Source organism: Papilio xuthus, unplaced genomic scaffold (genome assembly GCF_000836235.2).
Source record: "Papilio xuthus unplaced genomic scaffold, Pxut_1.1 DF827680.1, whole genome shotgun sequence".
Lineage (NCBI taxonomy): Eukaryota > Metazoa > Arthropoda > Insecta > Lepidoptera > Papilionidae > Papilio > Papilio xuthus.
The window spans coordinates 875,412-895,924 of record NW_013530969.1 but is presented as its reverse complement, the minus strand read 5'-3'; the positions used below and the strand labels follow the sequence as shown (position 1 = coordinate 895,924).

Here is a 20,513-nt window from a genome sequence, read left to right as displayed (position 1 = left end):
CGCCCTACCATAACGCCCGCACTTTATATAACTGAAAATATTCTTCAAAGTTGTACCAAATTTTCGTTGACATTTTATTACATTTTGTCTAATATGATAGCTTAAATAAAACACATTATTAAATACGATGTTCTTTATTAGGATACTTAACTAATTCTGTCACCAATATTATCATAATATTGTTAACATTTTAAATCTATGTCACCACAAACATTTGTCAAAGAATGTTTTTTGAAGTTTTTTTTTTAGTTATATTATGCTGTTAAAATAATAATAATAATAAGTTGTTACAAAAATGTCAATTTATTTTATCAACAAGTAAAATGGATGTTAATAATTTCATTGGAGATGGAAAATGTAAATTATCAAGCAAACTTGTGCTTCATAATAAAAAATAGTACGACATAATTACATAATTCTAGTGTAGACAATTATACATTCATGTCGCTCAATAATAATAAATTACAATACAAATAATATGAAAAACGCAATAGCATGGTAACACCCATGCACAGTAACAACTAATTTAATAGATATTTTTTCCAGTTTTTATCCAATAATTTGAATAAAAACATTCTATTGAAGTCACATTTAATTTTTACTAGTCGTTTGATTTGATACAATTTATTGGGGCATTTATTTACAAAATTGAATTAATAATTTAAAAAAATTACACATTTTGTATTAGATATTCACATAATGACTGTATTAGGCTGACGACAATATAGATTATATTAATAAAATCGTAATCAAACTGACTTAATGGCACTATTTATAAATGGCTTGGGGTTTTTCCGATGGAAGATATAGTTTAATTTTGTAGTTGCAGATGATGAATGCAATTTTTGCTTTAAAAACTTACAATAAATATAATGTACCTAAATTTAATAATTAATGACCAATTATAATTACAAAACATTTAGATCTATAAAAATTCGGTAACTTAATAAGTAAACTACGAACTAAATTAACTAAGTCTTTAATAGCTAATGTCAAAGTACTAGTATAGGTACTTTAACATATTTTTATTTTAACAAAAAAAAAAAACATTTTATTTTAACTTTAACATGAAACAACATATTAATAAAATTTGTTAAAATGTGAACAATGGTTTTGGTTGCTAATTGGTAATTGTTTGAACAGATGCCTTTTAAAATGAGAGAAAGAGATAGCTATAGTTATTATCTTCTGTACTATCTCGTTTTGGTAGAAAAATAACTTTTGTACGAAAGAAAAACAGATCAGTCCAAGTCTGCTAGGATGCGAACCTGTGATCTTCACAATAAAGCTACCAACTAGGCTTATTTTGATATTTATTATTGAGGTGACTAGTTTAATATTAATAAGCTTGTTTTTATTGTGAGATTCATGCATTTTTATTATTTTTAAACGTAAAAATAGATTCATAGGCACAAGATTTTTTTTTAATTTACTTGAATAGTAAATATCAACTATTAAACATTATCGCAAGAACGCGAAAATCCGATTGAAAGTTTATAAATAATCACAACAATATTATAAGAGTTACACGTTACTAAAATTCAAGTCGCAAAGACTTCTAATCTAAAATCCACTCTTTGATTGTGGCAAACTGTTTTTTTTTATCGAAATAACAAAAGTATTTTTTTTCTGAATGGTTGACAATTTGCGAACCAGCACCCTGCAGACTAGATACAATATTTAACTACCATAAATCTACAAGCATATTTACAGCTGCCATTTTCAACCGCGTAAATATTAAATGTCAGCAAATTAACAAAAATTTTAAAACATTTCATCGTTATTAATTAATTCGGAGTCGATCAAAATAATTTACTGAGAAATAGCAAAGTAAATTCGACACGTTATTTCCTGAATAAATTCGGTTATTTTGCGGATTCTTCGAACTAACTTTTGTTAAATTTCAATAAAAACAATAGAACAGACACATTTAGGCACAAAATTCAAAACAAGGAACTATATTTAGTACCAAACACTCCTTACTCTAAAAAGTCATTTACGAAAAAATCCAAAATGAAAAAAATATGGCCTGTTTTTTCCGAACATGAATTTCGATGAGTTTATCCTGGATACTGGATTTTTATAATTCAAAATGCCACCAACTAAAAATTTATTTTTAATTATTAACGTACAACTATTTTAGCGAACCTAACTCTCACTAACACCTCCGCCGACGAGCCTTTGCCTTTTTTTAGTTTAATTTAGCTTTTTGACCTTGACTCAGAAATGTGTCCAAATTAAATCACATTTTTTATTTATGTTACAAATTGATACAAAAACTGTTTCAATCTAACTTATATAAAGCATTTTACAATATTTCTAATTATTTGATACAATTATGCACATGCCAGCCATTAGCAATTTAATTTAGCTGTTTCGCAATCAAAAAATAAATTAGTATTATGTACCACTATCGTCAAACCTTATCAAAAATATTTCATTAATTTCTAAATAATCTGTGCGTGTTTCTTTTTTTAACTTACGGTTGTGTTTTTTCTAAACTTTGACCTAATTTTGGTCGTGTAATTTTTAATACTAGAACAATACAATTTTGTAATAAAATAATTTTTAAATGTGGATGGAGCTATGATATGAGTTTTATGACGGAATAATGACGAAGCATATATATTTGAATTCAATTTTTAATCTACATTTTTATGGACTGCAAATTGTTGACCATCTTCATTTATATGTAATTTTTTAATTTGTTTTTTTTTAATTATTGACGTTTGATTCTTTTCGGTCAAGAAATATTAATTGGTCACTAGTTGGTCACTGATACCTGATGACCACGACCAGTTTGAAAAGGCTTTAGCAACAAAGAAGAAATACGTAATATGTTGTGGTGGTATAGATTATAACAAAGTAAATAACATTTTGTTTTAATATAAATATAGTTTAAAGGTTAAGGATCTAAAACTCTTCATTACGTATAGAAACTCATGCAAGTCATAGTATTTCATAAATTAACTTTGTGACAAATATAATATTAAAAAATAATAACAAACAAAGGTAAATTATACATAAACACTAATAAAATGCTGAAAAAAGCAAGCGTTTTTCAAACCTGTTACAAAATGGTTTCCTTCCACAATAATGAATGTCTACTTTCATTTTATTCTATAAAAGTATATTACTGATTTGTCTAATTGCTACGTCACAAGGCACGTATCGCCCACTAGGATACGTTGAAAAAATAGTTCTCTCTTCTAATCAACGGCGTTACGATTATACTAAAAAAATGTCATTAATTGCACACAATTCGCGGCGCTCTTTGGTTACACTGTGATACAATACACTGGCAACATTAACAAAAACACTGGAGTCTTGTTGCCAAGTTACCGAGGTTACAAACTACATCTAAATGGAACACTCGTCACTGTCGCGCGCGTAGTCCTCGTCCTCGTCGTCGTTGCCGGACCGACGAGGGCTGTTCTTTTTCACTTTGCCGGACACCACTCCGGTGTTAACTTTACTAAACAAGCTGCTGCGATTCAATCTCGATATATCTCGTTGCGGGCTCAGACGCTCGGCGATCGCTCTTTCGTAGTTATCGGAGATTTTATTTACACCGTTCACGGGACTGGTGACCGGTGATTTATTGACTGGGGTTTTGATAGGGGAGGTGGCGGTCTTTTTAATTTCCGCGGCCTTGTCGAACGCTCCACCGGTGGCCGCCGTGTAAGAGGGCGGGTCTTTCGCGCGCGCACCCGTCGGGTTGAGCAGCTGCGAGTATAAAAAGCTATTATTGCTAAAACCGGAGTACCGGTTATCGACTTTGCCGTTCATCATTAGTAAGCTGACAGGTTTCTCCGGTGGTATCGGTTTTTCAGTTTTTCTATCGGGTAAACCGTTCTTGGAGACGTTGTCTGGTTGGTTCGGCCACCTGTTGGCGCCCCCGATGGAGTAAATAGAACTAAGATTGACGAAGCCGGCGGTGGGTGGTGCGGTGGTGGCGGCGGGTGCGGGCTGCAGGCGGGCGGAGGCGGGCTCCTTGCCGCGGCTGAGCACGCTGGAGGCGCTGTCGCTCAGCGTGGACTCCTCCACGCTCGACTCCTCCGCCACCTCAGTGTTCGTGATCTCGTCTATATTTGGTGATAAGCAATCTTCATCTGTCTCATCGTATGAGCTGAAAGAAGACGAACAAAAGGCTAAATAAATGTGTTGGCGTTTTGCAGGGACAAGTTGTAAGGTATATGTACTGAATGCAACATATCGTTTGAATAAATGTTAGTGTTACTTCATGCCTGATCAAATGCCGATGAGTTTGGATATTATTTACAAAACAAAAGCTCAAAAGTTCTCATGTGTGGATATGGATAATATAATATGTACAGATTAATAAAAAAAAAAATTCATCAGTAAGGCAGACGAAGCAGCGGATTCGATGGCAAAATTATTTCAAGGGTATTTAAATGTATGCGACCGTTTGCTGGGATATCTTAAATATTAAATGCATCGTTGTTTAATTAAGTGCAAGATATTCACACGTATAAGCGACAAGTCAACGTGGTTCAAGATGCAATTCCTTGCAACAAGCAAGGCTGTTCAATATACCCGTGGCTTTCTACTGCCGTGTCACATACATACATATTGTTGTCCCTCTCACTCTCTTAGAAAGAAACAGAGATATGTTTGAAAGATGTCCTGCAGTAGAGCTCCACGGTATAACAAGCTTTATAAAGCGGTATCGGAGTTTACAGAGTATAAAATGTCGTAGACACGACCAATGCAATAAATTACATACACATACACGTTACACGGCAATTCACGAACACATTCTTACCCTAGCATAGCCAGTTCTGTCTTCCTCCCTGATGAACAAAATTATAATAATAATGAACATAATAAAAGAATAACTAATGTTATAATAGAAGATATAAAATATATAATAGAAAAAAATACATATGATAGTTTATTGGGAAAGAAATACAGTATGATGTTTTTCGTAAAGATGAAAAATATTTTAATCGGTGCATTCAGAACATATTTATTTATTACACAGCACAGTTTTAATGTTATTTGAGAAGACATCAAAGCAGTGTGTCTACGAGTTTTATAACGAGTAATATGATTGGACGTTTGTGCCTCACAATGCAGGATGGTACAGACTAAGTACTAGTGCGGTGTCTGGTACGATATAGTTATTCATTTCTACTTTACCGCACATTGGAAAATTTATTTGAAATATCTATATCCACTAAATCTGCTAGCTCTGCACAATTCATTGAATATATTCATACATTTCTTTTTCTCTGCCTCTTTTATTAGTTTATATAATTGCCTGTTTATAATAAAAAAAAAAAAATTAAAGTATGTAAAAATGTTTTTTTTTTTTAGTAAATGTTAGTCCGTCTTACATTTGGTCCTGCGCATCGCTGCCACCTTCTTCTGCAACTAAGAGTTCATATTCCTCGGCGGCGAATCTATCCCATTCTGACATCTGTAATAATTTCATTAAGAATTGAGTTGATTATTTGACACAATATTTATCATTGCTTTTTTAAAACTTTATGTAGTGAATACTTAATTTGCCTTGATTAGGTTAACCCATGAGAGAAAATAATTCATAATTAATTAATTATAAAAGATACGTGAGAGAATTGCAGATCTAAAAAATGTTAATCTAATATGCATATAAAAATGCCTAAAAACAATTTTTTCCTCTAAAAAAAAATTAAATATCTTACGTTACATTTTTAATCGATTATTAAATTATGCAATATATTCTTAATTAGTAACCCTTTTTGATAGTTTTTTTTTCTTATGAAAAACTCAACAGTCGAGTCGTCGGCGGCACTCGTGTTAATTGTTATAAAAGAGGCTGACCTCTGAGTCGGAGTCCCTCTGCGTGGCGAAGGGGTCGCGCTGCTCGTGGTCGAGGTACTTCTCCAGGTTGAAGAAGGTGTCGAAGAAGATGGGCGTCAGCTTGCACCTCTTCAGATCTGACAGAGTTATCTTGCCCTCCTCCGCCGGGTGCACCATGTCTAACATCTAAAATATACAATTTATCATTTTATTGAAATTACTGAATCAGTGCGTTAATAAGCTACCATTTTCTTGCACTCTTATTGGTCGCAGCGTAATGTGATATAGCCTAGCCTTCCTCTATAAATGGACTATCAAACAAAAAAAGATTTTTTCAAATCGGACGAGTAGTTCCTGAGATATACCTGACATAAGCAGTCATTGAAAGGCAACGTCTCAATGCCGATGGCCTCCATACGCTGCATCTGCTCCTCGTAGAAATACTCCAGCTCGTACATCGAAATGTACCCGTCCCCGTCTACGTCCATACATCTATAATATACACAATACAAACATTAGTTCACTGACCTTTTGTTTCTGAGATAAAAATATATGAAAACGTAGTCATCCCTGTCATTATACTTGACAAAACAGAGATAGCAATATGTTTAAAAGGGGATTTTCGTCTCAAAAACAAACAAAACATCATATCTACTCATTAAAATATTAAGTACCTCTATTAAATAATTTTTACTAACCACCGACGGTTGACCACAAAATCAATCTTGAGAATGAATCGAAGATTTTAATTTTATGAGAGGAAGTAAATAAACAGATTGAACACCCTATATATTTATCTTGTGATAAAAGTATCTTAAATAACCAAGAATGTATCTAGATTTAATATATTACGCCGTAAGTTGAATGAAAACTCCTAATTAAAATGATATAACTACAGCCATAAAACCTATTAAAAAACGAAAGTGAAACTATAAAACAATAGAAGAGCGTAAGTAATTTAAAAATTAACAGTATTTCATTTGGAAGGTACATTTGTCGGGTTAACAGCACGGTATGGTAATGACCTATTACGTGACTTCTATCAAAACTTTCACAAGCACCGTCACGCATACATTGCCCACGAAATTTCACTAACACAATCTAGATTTTATGTACACAAGGTGAATAACAAACTTGCCTTTGAAGGTCACATTTACTGCTTTACTTAAACCAAATACATCACTTTCTTTGTTATTAAGACGAGTTTTATATCTGTTAAGCTTCGCTGTTCGTCGTTTTAGATTTAAACCAATTTCACGATGTCTAATTTGATAATTTGCACAATATTTAAAGCTCAAATGAATAAAAAATACACTTCATGGTTCCAGAATTTTAAGAAACTAGGAGGCCTTTTTATTAATATGCGACCAAATTATTATTTCTATAATTGCCGCAGCCGATTAGACACACGTTCCAGGACTCGGTTGGGGTAGTGGAAAAAGAATCTAAAGTTGTAGAATTATTGTACAAGTTGGTGGTCAGAACTAGGACTATCTTTGAGTACGTACCTGTACCAGTATTCAATGGCGGTGGGATGGGTCTTGTCCTCCTCGGCGAGCAGGAACCAGACGAATTCTGTGTATGACATGCGCGGCTCGCCGTCGGGCGTCAGTCGGTTCTGGTTGCCGCGCGTCACGCAGCCCGATAGCACACGCTCTATCATTCGGCTTGACAAAGCTGAAAAAAAAAACATTACACTAGCTGTCACCCGTGACTCTGTCGCTTGGAATTATAAAAAACTTAATTATTAATTAGTGTTTTTCAGATTATGTTCTACTACTATGCCAAAATCCACCGAGATCCCCTGAACCATTTGTAGATACCCTTTCACAAACAACATTCAAACATTCGCATTTATAATATTACTTTAAAATATGATTCATACGCGCTTATGCTATTGTAAAATATTATGTGAGTGATATCTAACCATGGTCGTTGTGCCGGGCGAGGTCGTGCTTGTCTATAAAAAGGTCGTGGTCGCGATCCAGCTCCCAGAACTTGCAGTAGATCACGTAGAAATGCTCGTAACTGCAATAAAAATAGTTGAATGAACTTTTTTTACTAGGAAACACTTTGAATCACTTACCATGTTCAATGCTACTATAATTTTAAGGTAAGTGTGGCCCCAGGCGATTTAAAAACGTACTAAGCAAAATGTATGCAAGCAAATGCATTAGGTTATTAGGCAAAATGATCAAATTACCTAAAATACTGTGTAACTTGATTAATATCCTCTTCATCTTCCAGCAGCTGTATGACCTGCAGAAGGTTTGACCTTCTCAGCTCTGGTATCGATATTCTACCCGACCACGACCGGTTCACGCAGTAAAATATCCGCGCGATCACCTGCAAACATAAATATATCCCTTTGTTATGGTTTTCAAAAATATGTCGAATTTGTTCACCTCATGCAATAGAAGACCTCACAGTAATAGAATTTTACATAATTAGATAGATAGATAGATAGATAAAGCCTTTATTCGCTGACAATTATTAAACTTAATATTATTATACAATATTGACAAACTTATTTTCTAGTAATTAACCTATGTTAGATGTATGTTTAATCGATTTCCCAGCATCCCGTTGCGTGTCAGGTTGTCCCTTGACATAGGCCTCCCCTAGTCTCTTCCACACCTCTCTATCGCGCGCTAATGTCAGAGGTTGCATTTTCTTAAAACGGTCATTTCCCCTTAGATCCGAATAAAAAATATATTTCGAAAACTACTAGTTTTCGAAGAACACATTATGAACGCTATTTAAAAAAAGTAAATAGTGTTCAAAGTAATTGTGTTGCCATTATTCTATATACAAAAATATTCTTACCGTATGCACGTATCTGGAGTGAAATTCGGTGGCTTCCTTCAAGAAGGAGAGACCGGGATGTGTGTCGACGACATCCTGCACTAGAGGCACAAAGTCTTCAGGCGCTAATGTGTTGCTCTTCCCCCGGGTCAAGATGTACACGAACCGGGAGGCCATGTCGTGACACTGTGACGTCATCCTGGAACATACAGGAATCGAATGAGCAAAGGCATATTGATTGGTTAGTGAACGTAGAAGAAATTATTTTGCAGTGTTAGTTTAGTGTTTAAACTGTAATTATAAGAAACATCTCTCTCTCTCTCTCTCTCTCTCAAGTTGCCTCTTCATATAATCGATGTTGGTCGTCAGCTCAGTGAACTAAACATACAATTTGAAATCTTTTTATTCTTTTCTTTATTTTGTTTCAAATGTCGGTGTCAGTTTCCATGTCCAGAGCGCTGTTTGTGTCCCTATCCCATAGTAAATTATCAACTCACTCTCTCCAGAAGTCAATGAACTTGTGCCCGTCGACTGAGGCGTGCAGGCTCTGCTGCGTGGCCAGGAATAGCGGCATCTTCCAGTACAGCGGGCATTCGCATGCCGCCACTATGTGCTTGAAACTCTCGCGAGGAACCTGGCAACAAACACACATTTTAACCACAGACCAGAGATTTGGCATAGATTTAGAACATAAGCTGGAAGAATACATAGGCAATTAATTGTTTTTTTTTAATTCCGTGCGACGGTTGCCGGCGACAGCAAGTTTTATAATGTATTTTTCTCTTTTAATTATTTCATTTTGATTTTAAGAGTCATGGAGTGAGTAGAACATTGTTAGCGATACCACTTTTGTATTTTTTCAATTCCATAACAATAACCTTTTATAGTAGCCGTTAAGTAAAGGTCAATCGTTCATATTTCACGTATCGCATGTGAACTGAGAGTAAAGGGAAACAAGAAAGGGCAAAATGGCCATAAAATAGTTACACTATAATCAAACATTTCAATAAAAAAAAAATTATAATTAAGATGATGAAGAAAAAAAAACAAAATTATTGCCATAAACTATTGAGGAACAGTTCATCAAACTTTTGAAGTTATGTTTTTAAATTTACGTTACGTGTTTTATTGGACTACAATTAACTGTTGCATTTAGTCTTTTAATATTCACCAATAAACCTAACTCTAACCTAATTTTAATATCAGAATAAACTGTTAAATTATAGGATTAAATGAAAATATACTTAGAATATTATATTAGATTGATTCTAAGATGGAGTTATTGATTCTATACATATCGTGAAGCCGTGCAGTGGTCAGAGTTTCGTAGGCTCGGCTTCCGGTATACAATATAGGCCACGATGTCAACAACCGACTTCATTGGACGTTATTATCGAATGAACGAATCTTTAAAACGAATTGTTTTTATTCTCCACAGCAAATTAACCGCAGAGAGAAAATTAAAATTGTTTGTATTGGAATCAATTGTCAGTTGTAAATACTGGCATTGACCACACCTGATGCATGGTAGTTAGTGGTAATACTACGACCACACAGAAGACAGGTGTGAAGTGCACCTAGCGTTTAGTTTGATGAATGTGCGTTCCGGAGGCCTAATTATAGTCCTCTTTCCCTTGCCACCCTTTTCTTATCAGGAAAGGATCAGAACAGGTAAATAGATTTGCCGGAGAAGGGGATTCAAATGAAAGGGAAATATTCTCTTCCTGTGCCTCCCATAGTTCGTCGATTAAAGCTAGGCAACGCATCTGCAATTGCTGATGTCTACGGGCATCGGTTGCTTCGCTATTTCGTTCGTTTGTCACCTTAAGATATAAAAAAAAATAGAAAAATGTGTCGAAATTTATTATTTAAACACACACTTTTTACGTAAAAAATATAACTTTTGTAGAACTATTTTTATAGATACGATAAGCATTATTCATATTATTTTCGTACCAAAAATCGTAACAAATACATTTTCGGTATTGATAGAATTTTATGGGTAATCATTTATACATAAAGGCATAATAAAGTTTTTGATGTTTACCTAATCGTGTTTTACTGTTAGAATAACATCCCTTGAGGTTTGATAACTTTATGTAGGTTTATTTCAATTGCGTTACTAAAAAAAACTTTTTTTTAGCTTATTTGGAGTGTCACAGTCGATGACGATATGTTTTATATAGAAACTTTGGTCTCAGAAACCAATGGTAAATGGGATGCATATTTAATTATTTGACAAACGCAATCGCAGGCAAACGAATACCATTACCATTTACATTCGCATGTAGCTTTCTCATTTTCTCCAAACGCTTATGATGATATTTGTCAGTATTAGATTTCACATCGGGTTCTATGCAGAGGTTGTATATCTTGATAAATCATGATATAAATCATGCAGATATAACAAACGACCACTAATAAACTTATATAAAAACGGCTAAACACTCACGTATATTCTTCCGGTGGCGACACCGACTAGTTTTGAGCCCATCGGGTTCCCTTCATCAGGGTGAGTGGGACTGGTATTATTTCGTGTACGCGGCCCGTCGCTCAGAGAGCTAGTCGGTGCCGTCACTGGACGAATATATGTGAGTTTTTAGTCGTTATTATATAAGTTTATTATAATGTCTCATGAAAGTTTGAATAATTTAAACGACCACTAATAACATAATACGAATATATAAGAAAATACATAAGAAACAAACTGATAATACATGAAATAATTTATCTATTTAGATAAGCTTTTATGAATGGCGGAAGTAAAAGAATCTCTACCTACTTACTACATTAGCAACTATAACTAACGAGATACACTCAGCGATCTGAAGTGGGCCTTCCGACAACTAGTATCCACTTTCCCCGATCCCCCATCATCCCGATGCAGTCCCAGACCTGGAGCTCCTAAAGATCCATGACCGACCGTGTGTTAACCGACGACCAATTGCAATTAGATTTAAACTGTTATATAATTTGAGGTTGTAGAGTCGAGGTCAAAAAGCTTAAAGATCATCATTATTACTTACGTATAAAATAACGTTTCTTCGCGCCTATTTAGTATGTAATTATGTCTAAAAAGGAGCCGACACTGAAATGAGGCTTAATGATAAGCAAAATATGGTATCACCTTTCACTGCGTAATAATTATCACTAAAGACTTCTTGTTCCTAGTATTGTGAGTTTTAATGTCATATATAAGTATTTTAAATGCGTAAATTCTGAACCACAGTTATTATTTTTTTATCTAACGAATAAATTCAAATAAATGTTAGTCGGGTTTAAAAAATATGGGTATTAGAAATCTACAGTACGACTGAGTAACATTCCAAATCCTCATGGATGATGTAGCGGGTAAATACAAGTTTTGTTATAATTATACATTCTAGCAGCTATAAGCCGTGGGTTAATATTTCACATCAAAATACAATTCAGTAACCAACAGAACAATATTTTGATGTAAGTGACCTATTTTATATTGTTAGCATTTAAGAAGTATGCAATTTCTTTCTGTCCCAACTAAATGCTAAGAGTATACACGTAAATATTGAATCTAAACGGTTGAATCGTAAACATTTGTCACTTTTACAGCGTGTCTGTCGTTCTTGGAACATCGTTTTCCCTAAAACGGTCCCCTTCCGAGGCCGTTGACCTGCGCGAATTGGGTCACGTCTACTTCACAGGTAGGGCTGCCAACTTACAAAAAAATGTATACATGGCCACTGGCAAAACAACAACAAAAACCAATGCCTTGTTTACCTTTGACTCATTGGCAGACGATGAAAAAAAAACAACGTCCACTCTGGACATTATGATCCTAAGACATCTATCTCAAGTCAAAACCATAGGTCGAATTGCACTACACAAACTCTTAAAATTCGGGTCAAACCCGTGTAGGCAGCAACCCTGTGGACAGACCTATTTATACCGTAGTCGTTGCCTCGGTCGGCTAACTTTGACAGCACAGCTACTGTGTCGCGACATCCGCTGTCTACGTTATGCAACAATATTACTATTATAAGTGCTAATTAATAAATTAAGACTGGCTGATACGTAATTATTAAGATGACGGAAAATATGAGGATGGAAAGAGTGTTTGAATTAAGATGAATTTATATAATAAAATTAAAAGACAAAATGAAAATATAAAATAGAATTATGAAAATGAAGAGATAAGCACGCACTTTTAGAACATATATTTACAACTGATTTTTAAATACAGACAAAAAAGGAAGAAAAAATATAATATGTTCTAAATACAAAAATATAACAATTATGATTAAAAAACGTGTAAAAAGGTTCCGTATCTGTCGGCAACAATTACTCTTTTACAGTTGTTAAAAATCTATGCGTTTGAATTTATTAATACCTAATTCTTAAGTGCCTGATATGTTACTTCAAGATTTTGCTTTAAAAATTTTAAAAGCAATGGAGTTCCATCTGTATTCTAGACATAATAATAACATCTTTAACTATTACCTAGTATTATACGTTTTCCTGGGAAGTTAATAAAAAAAGAAATAGAGGAAGGTTGAAAATATATGAATCGGGTCAAGTGGTCGACTTATCGTATCAGGAGGTAAAGAGGATGGTCCGAGAGACGGAGAATTTGTCCTATAAACAATGACGTCATATTTCTGAAGTTACGACAACATTCCGTTTTCCGATAAATCAATAGACGGGGTATTTCAAGCAGTTGTTCATTAACGATGTAACTCAATAAGATATTAGGTCAATCTTGCTCTTTAGAACTCGGGAATAGTATTGGTTAATTTGTCCTGTATTTGAATGATTTTCTAGGAACAAAGACGTGTTCTAAATAACAAGCCAGTGTATTGGTGCGTTCATAAACAGTTTTACGATGCAATATAACGAAAGATATATGTACACAGTTTAGTTGTGTAATTTGAATTAGCTATTTCCAGTTAACGTAAAAAAATGTCGTTTGGCGCCTAATCTCTAAATATGTACAAGCCGTTTTTTTTAATTAGCGGAATTTAGTGCATATCAATGGCTTTTTACTTTTTTTTATCTTTTTTGGCATAAGCATACCTATTAAAAGATGCGTAAAAGCAACGAAGTAAACTTTAGAATATATTTGGAAATTTTCCACGATGAAATAAATTGAAAGCCGTGAAAAAGTGTTCTTCTTTCTTTATAAATTCTAAAAATATAATCACCACTTTTGTTTTATTGTAGTTTGTAAAGACCTAGAAAATAAATACAAGATACCTTATTATTACTGAGTATTTGTGTTTGGATCTACGTTTGTTGTCAAGTTGGCAGCCCTGCAGTATATCCTTTAAGATGTTGAAGCGTTAACATTTGTAGGTCAATCCTCGTTTACTACGTGGGAGCGATCCCACGGCTATAATTCGCTAACAATACAGACATCTTGGTAATTTCGTAAATGTTCCTTATTATAATTTTACCCAATATTAAAAAGTGTTAAAACGTTAATTTAATTGATCTGCAAGATTGAGATAAGACGGATATGTAATTATTATTTTGTAATTACGTAACCGTATTGCCGAAACACTCATTTAAATTATATTATTGCGTCTGTGTGATATCTGTACTGACCGAATAGACGACTTGCGTCGCGTACGTACGACGTGCTGCACGATATTAGTTGCGAAGATTTACGTTTACGTGTGTACGAACGGCCTTATGCAATATGTTAGAAACATTTGAATATGGAATTAGGTCGCTGACTTACAGTAAACCATTCCATTGGTAGCAGAAGTTTGATGGAATCGCTTCGTTAATCTCTGAAACGTTATTAAAATTAACTTCGAATGTAATTCCGGCGTATAATTGAATTAAACTCAATGAATTGAATTTGAACATTTACTTTGGCATCCATCTTACTGTAACGAATAAAGGTAAAGGTCACAGATATTTTGTTTCTGTTTCAGTGAATTTTAAATATTCATCAGGTGTCACAAAATTGAGTTATTTATTCATTTGGAGGGTTTTTTATTATTACTTCGAAACGATATGACACTTTAACTGTGAGCTTATTTAGTGGAGATATTTATTATGCAAATATTAAGTAATACTTTGTTGAAATCTTTGTTTAAAAAATTCCTTTTTTTAAATCGAAATTGAGAGCGAACAGTGTAACTTATGCTACTCCAAGCACATTATGACAACAGGGAATTTTTTTTTCTATAAAATATTAGCATATTTTTTTTTATTTAGGAATATTTCTTTTACCATTCCAAATAAGCTCTAAGCTTGTGCTAGGATATGGTTTACGACAATAGTCGAATGGCGGGATTCGAACCCCCGACCTCGTGATTGGAAATCCGTACCCTCAACCATTAGGCTATTGACGCTTATAATTATAAAAAAATGTATACTTATAAAAGTTAATATTTCAAGCGAAGCTTCCACAGATTAAAATTTAATACAAACATATCTGAGAACGTAGCGGGGCTTTATTGAACCAAATTGTATTGGACGTTCAATAATCTATATTATAAATTGGAGGAATATAAATCTGGCTCTATAGATACATCAACATTGAGAGTCGAAAATTCATTTAATTTATTCATAAAGGTTTCGTATTAATATAACAGTATAATCTTAAAATATTGACAGACGGTCACAGTTAGAAATATTTTATAATAAAATTGATATGTTTAATTTATAACCGATTAAAATTCAGTTTTATTGCCCTTATTGCTGCCTTATTCATTTAAAACAAGTAAAATCTAAAAAAATTAGAATTCTTCAGTGTTTGTTTTAATTCTCATAATTAGCATTAGAGGTAATTCTTACATGATGACTAGCTGTCGACTGCGACTTCAGATTTCGCGATTCTCAGATTTACTGAATAAACAAAAATATGCTTAAATCGGTCAAGCCGTTACGTAGGAGTATAGTAACTAACATGAGAATTTTTATCAAAGACTAGCAGTCGCCAATGACTCCGTCCGCAGGTGATAAAAAAATTAGTAACTTATATTTTCTTCCACACGATGTTCTATATGTATGCAAAATTTTATCGAGATCCGTTCAGCAGTTGTGGAGATACTTTCAAAAAAACATCCATACATCTAAACATTCGCATTTATAATATTACAAAGAAGTAAAATTACAATTTGTTATGTCTGATTGTCTCGATTGAGCGTATGTACACGTTAACTATGATAAAAATGAATTGACTTTTTCATAGAATGAGAAACAATTTTATAAGTGGCTCGGTTCAGGTGTTGGCAGGAGATAATTATGCAAGGGTTGATTCATTAATTTTGCTGAACATTGCCTCGGCGCGCACTCGCCTGCTTAATTAGTAGCTCCGCTGAGATTCTCCTAAAGACATAATAACAAGATAAATTTGCTTAAAATATAAGCCTTGATGAAATTTCAACATTATATGTTAGGCTTGTGTATTTTATACAGTAAGTAAAAACATGGCACAATCAGAAAGAAGGAAGATTCCACAACCAAAATTTCTTATCACTAGACGATTAGCCATGATGCCAATATCTCCGTTTAAATTATGTTGTTATCTCTATGTTGTTCAAGATATTGAGAGGGATGACGATATGTTTTATGCAGAGAATTTAGTCTTACAAAACCACGATTAAACAGGTATTTAGCTCTCAGAAACCCACGGTAGATGGTAGATGACTTTCGAAGTATTTAAGTAGCGATTGAAAGAGGATCTCGAAAGATGTTTTACAATTTTAAAAACTTCTTTTGATATTCATCATATCTGAACGATCTTGACATAAAGAGCCAGGAAATGCGGCAGATTTGGCTCTGACCCAAAGCGTCATGAAATTGGATTTATTCTCAGCTATTGTCATTTGAAAATGTCTTTGTCTTGTGAATTTAAGTCGTAATTTAATACGAACGAAGGAAAAATGTAACTACAGCTACAGTTATTGACGTGGAAAAAGAGAATTTAAAAAAGTTGTCAGTGTCAATGACAAAGATGTACGTTTCAGTTTTGTAGCATATAAAAAAGATGATGTTGCAAGATTATATGGAAATTATGAAGCATATAGGTACCAAATCAATAAACCCGTAATCTTCACAAAACTAGTAGCTTAGTAAAATTTTTTGTAAAGCTTAAACTTAGTAACAAACTTAAGTATTACTTCTCATTTTGAGTCAACTTATTTACTTCAAGTTAAGCTAAAATCTTGGAGCTTAAGTGTAAACTACTCACTTTAGGTGTCAAATTGCTTACGGCGGTTTTGTGGGAAGCGTTAGCTGATAAAATATTCAACATTAAGACGAAGATTTACAAAGACACACTTTAACAGAAACTTTACTAACTTTGCTAACGTTACTAACAAAGTAACCTGTTCATTTCACGTGGAAAAAAAGTAAAAAAAAGGAGACCTAAGAAAATACGTATACGTCTTGTCAGAAAGTTACTAATACTTTTAATCACGTTAAATTGAAAATAATTTTAAGTATAATATAATATATAGTAGGTTTTGTGCAAATTAACAACGTCAGAACAATTTACAATGTTATTTATCATATAGTCATGTCTTTTGATACTCCCGGATAGCATATCTTCTATATATATAAAAGAAAGTCGTGTTAGTTACACTATTTATAACTCAAGAACGGCTTTACTGACATGGCTGAAAATTGGTGACGAGGTAGCTCAGAGCCAGGAGACGGACATAGGATTTATTCATTTTTTCGAATTTATGCCTTGAAGAGCTGCCTTTTATTTAACTTATTAATATTATTAATGCGAATGTTTAGATGGATGTGATGTGGATGGATGGGTGTTTAAAGATATCTATAGAACGGCTGAACGGATCTCTATTAAATTTGGCATACGTATAGAACTTAGTCTGAAAGAACACATAGGCTACACTAATTAAGTTTTTTTTTTATAAATTCACGCGGACGGAGTCGCGGGCGACAGCTAGTTACTTATATTGTTGTCGGCATGCCATGAGAGCATGACATCCCTCTACATTTTGTCGGGAATTATACGCAACATTTTAATTACACATGTCAAGAACACGTTTCTTCTACGTACGCATACGTTAGAAACGTTACTATTGCTGAAAGCATTTTTGCGGATAAATTAGTTAGTTTTTTAGTTTATTTTGAACGAATTTAATGTCCAATTGAAACATTCAATAATCAATCGAAAGAAATTATGCAATACCAAGTCCTTAAATCTATTACTTGTTTTGATTTAGAATGTTAAATACCAAAGTAACTCTATAAAACAGTTTCAACGCAAATTAATTTTCATGTTTATATCTGAACTTAGGAAGTTAATTTACGTTACCGTAGTCATTACTTTGCGGTTTATATTAATATAAACTTTAGGGACCAGTTTTATTGGCATCGAAATAACCAATTTTCATTTAACGATTCAACAGTAAAATTGATATTCACTACTACTCGTATATCGTATTATTTGATAAATTGCTTTTCATTTATAATGATTCTTAATGAACTATGATGGTTCTACTAACTTGAATAATTGTGTTTGAGTTTCAAGGTTATTGATGAAATTATTTATGGAATGAAATAATATAAACTAAAAAAAAATATTGTCTTATTGCTAATACAATAGTAGTAGACAGCAGAAACAATAACATCCGCGAATGCGGAAGATCGTCTGTTGAAATACCATAAGATACAGAAGACACGAATGAAGTGGAAGCAACTCCGCGTTATGTCTGAAGGTACATACGTGCCGGAGACCTAATTTTAGTCATCTTTACCTTTCCATCCTTTTTCTTAAAAGGAAGCGGTGGGAAGGGGTAACACCCTTTCTCTCTATGTCTCTGACTTTTTCTATTTAAAGTAATGATTTGTCAACTTATTGAAGATTTATATAGGACGCAGTAGCTTCGATTTTTAACGAAATATGATGGCCATTTGCCACCTTTTACTAAAAAAAAAGAATATCTATATGTATCGTCGTAAATATTATATGAATTATGTTGATGGTAAGCTATGAAACCTTTTTATTAAGTATATTACATTAATCATTTTTTTAATATTCAAGTTAGTAAGTTCCATCGATGGTAGGACGTGTCAGCGTGAATAGATCGTGGCAGTATCGAGGGTAACAAAGCTTGCCTGGCACATTGCCAGCCCTGACGCGACTCCAGATGCTCTAAAAAGAGTTCAAAGTGCCAAAGAACCACCCGATTTGAGATGCGGAAGGGACATTGTTTTTAGCATGATATTTACCTTCTTAAAGAAATGGTTTTTATTTATTAGGTAATTCAAACTTTGTAAAGATGTTTATTGAATCAATTCTTGATTAAGTCTTCTGCCTTGTAGCCTTCGAAAATAATAAAGTTATTTTCTGAAGATTAAGTAATATTCTTGTTTTCAATTTCCTTTACAGCTGTCTCGAAGCTGTATAATATAAACAATAATTTGAATGTTTAGTTTGAATATATAACGGATCAGTAAAAAGGTATCGGACAATTGGAATTCATTGGATGGATGTTCAGTATCTACCTCCGAAGACTTCCTGCACCACTACACTGAGATACGCTGTGTGAATTTATATTCAATTTATGGTTTCCTAAAATTATAAATCTTATCTTATCTATCTATATGTGTAAAAATCAATTGCTGTTCGTTAGTGTCGCTAAAACTTGAGAACGGCTGAACGGATTTATCTTATCTTTGTCTAGTAATGTTCGTGGTGTTCTAGGGAAAGTTTAAAAGTTGAAAAAAAACTGAATAATTACCGGGAACTATTTTACTTTTTTTATACCATGCGGACGGAGTCGCGGGCGACAGCTAGTTGAATATAAAAATTAATCTTTGTTATATTCTTCGCTGATAACGTTCCATATTACTTTTAAATGAATCTAAAGATGTTATAAAATGGCAGCTTGATTTTCTCATATTCAAACTCCAGGTCATAGACGTCATTGTGCTTACAGTATTTGCATCCATACGAGCTTTACTCGACGTCAGCCTAACTGAATATATTCGAATGATATTTTCCGTCCGTAGAAACTACATATTGTGTCCTGGGACATTTCAATGTTATAACAAAAATGGAAAACAAAGTACTAAGCATTTATAAACTTGGTGCCAATTTTACAATCGACAAATGTGATGGCATTGTGTATGCCGATTTAGTCGTTAAGTGATCAACAAACTCCAACAAATCATACCTTTCTAACATCAGAAACAGCCAAATTAGTAATAGATTAAAATAGTAGAAGCCATAGGAGAAGAAAATGTTTTATTTAAAATATATATTTTAATACGATATTCCATAAATGAAAATTTAATCGTTTACTTTAAGCTGAATTAATTTTGATATCTTAAAGCAATTATTCCAAAAAATCCAATTTATTCGTTTTATTATCAATTTAGATTGAAGCATAACCAAATTTGGATGTCGCCCAAATTGGACTCGTGTTTTGGATACAGACGTATTGAGTAGGTATTTGGCAAACCTTTGGCAAACAATCTTATAGATATTACACAAAAGAATTGTATATTTCATTTAAATCTGAGGATTATTAGATCTTACTTATATTATAAATGCAATTGCTTAGATGGATGAATGAACACATGGGCTACTAATTAAGATTTTTTTTAATTCCGCGCGGACAGACTCGCGGGCGACAGCTAGTAGCTAAATTATGACTTAAATTAGCTTCTACATTACAACCTAATTTAGTTGACGTATACAAGACGTTGGCAGTATGCAATGTGTAATGACATGCAAAGCGCCAATTAAATTTGCAAATGCATGCGAGAAAGGTAATTGTTGGCTTTGTATTCACAGAATAATTGTAACACTGTCGTAGTAGACCTTTGATAAAGTAAATTTATTAAAAGACGTGTTTTTGTGATTTTAAATATTCACTTAAGCTCAAACCAGTACGTAAAAGTTTTATGAATGAAGGCAGAATAGTTAATCT

General features: G+C 33.4%; 1 protein-coding gene across 1 annotated transcript in view; it reads right to left on the bottom strand.

The window, feature by feature from the left end:
- Window positions 1–458: 458 nt before the first annotated feature.
- LOC106117298 (uncharacterized) overlaps window positions 459–20,513 on the bottom strand; it is an 83,851-nt gene continuing 63,796 nt past the window's right edge. The window contains exons 3-11 of the mRNA XM_013311538.1: window positions 9,111–9,247; window positions 8,635–8,812; window positions 8,012–8,154; window positions 7,736–7,836; window positions 7,317–7,485; window positions 6,174–6,300; window positions 5,830–5,994; window positions 5,361–5,443; window positions 459–4,129 (exon numbers count right to left, since the gene is read on the bottom strand). Coding sequence (XP_013166992.1) covers window positions 3,361–4,129; window positions 5,361–5,443; window positions 5,830–5,994; window positions 6,174–6,300; window positions 7,317–7,485; window positions 7,736–7,836; window positions 8,012–8,154; window positions 8,635–8,812; window positions 9,111–9,247 — 1,872 coding nt within the window. The 3' untranslated portion in view covers window positions 459–3,360. The remainder of the gene's footprint in view (window positions 4,130–5,360; window positions 5,444–5,829; window positions 5,995–6,173; window positions 6,301–7,316; window positions 7,486–7,735; window positions 7,837–8,011; window positions 8,155–8,634; window positions 8,813–9,110; window positions 9,248–20,513) is intronic.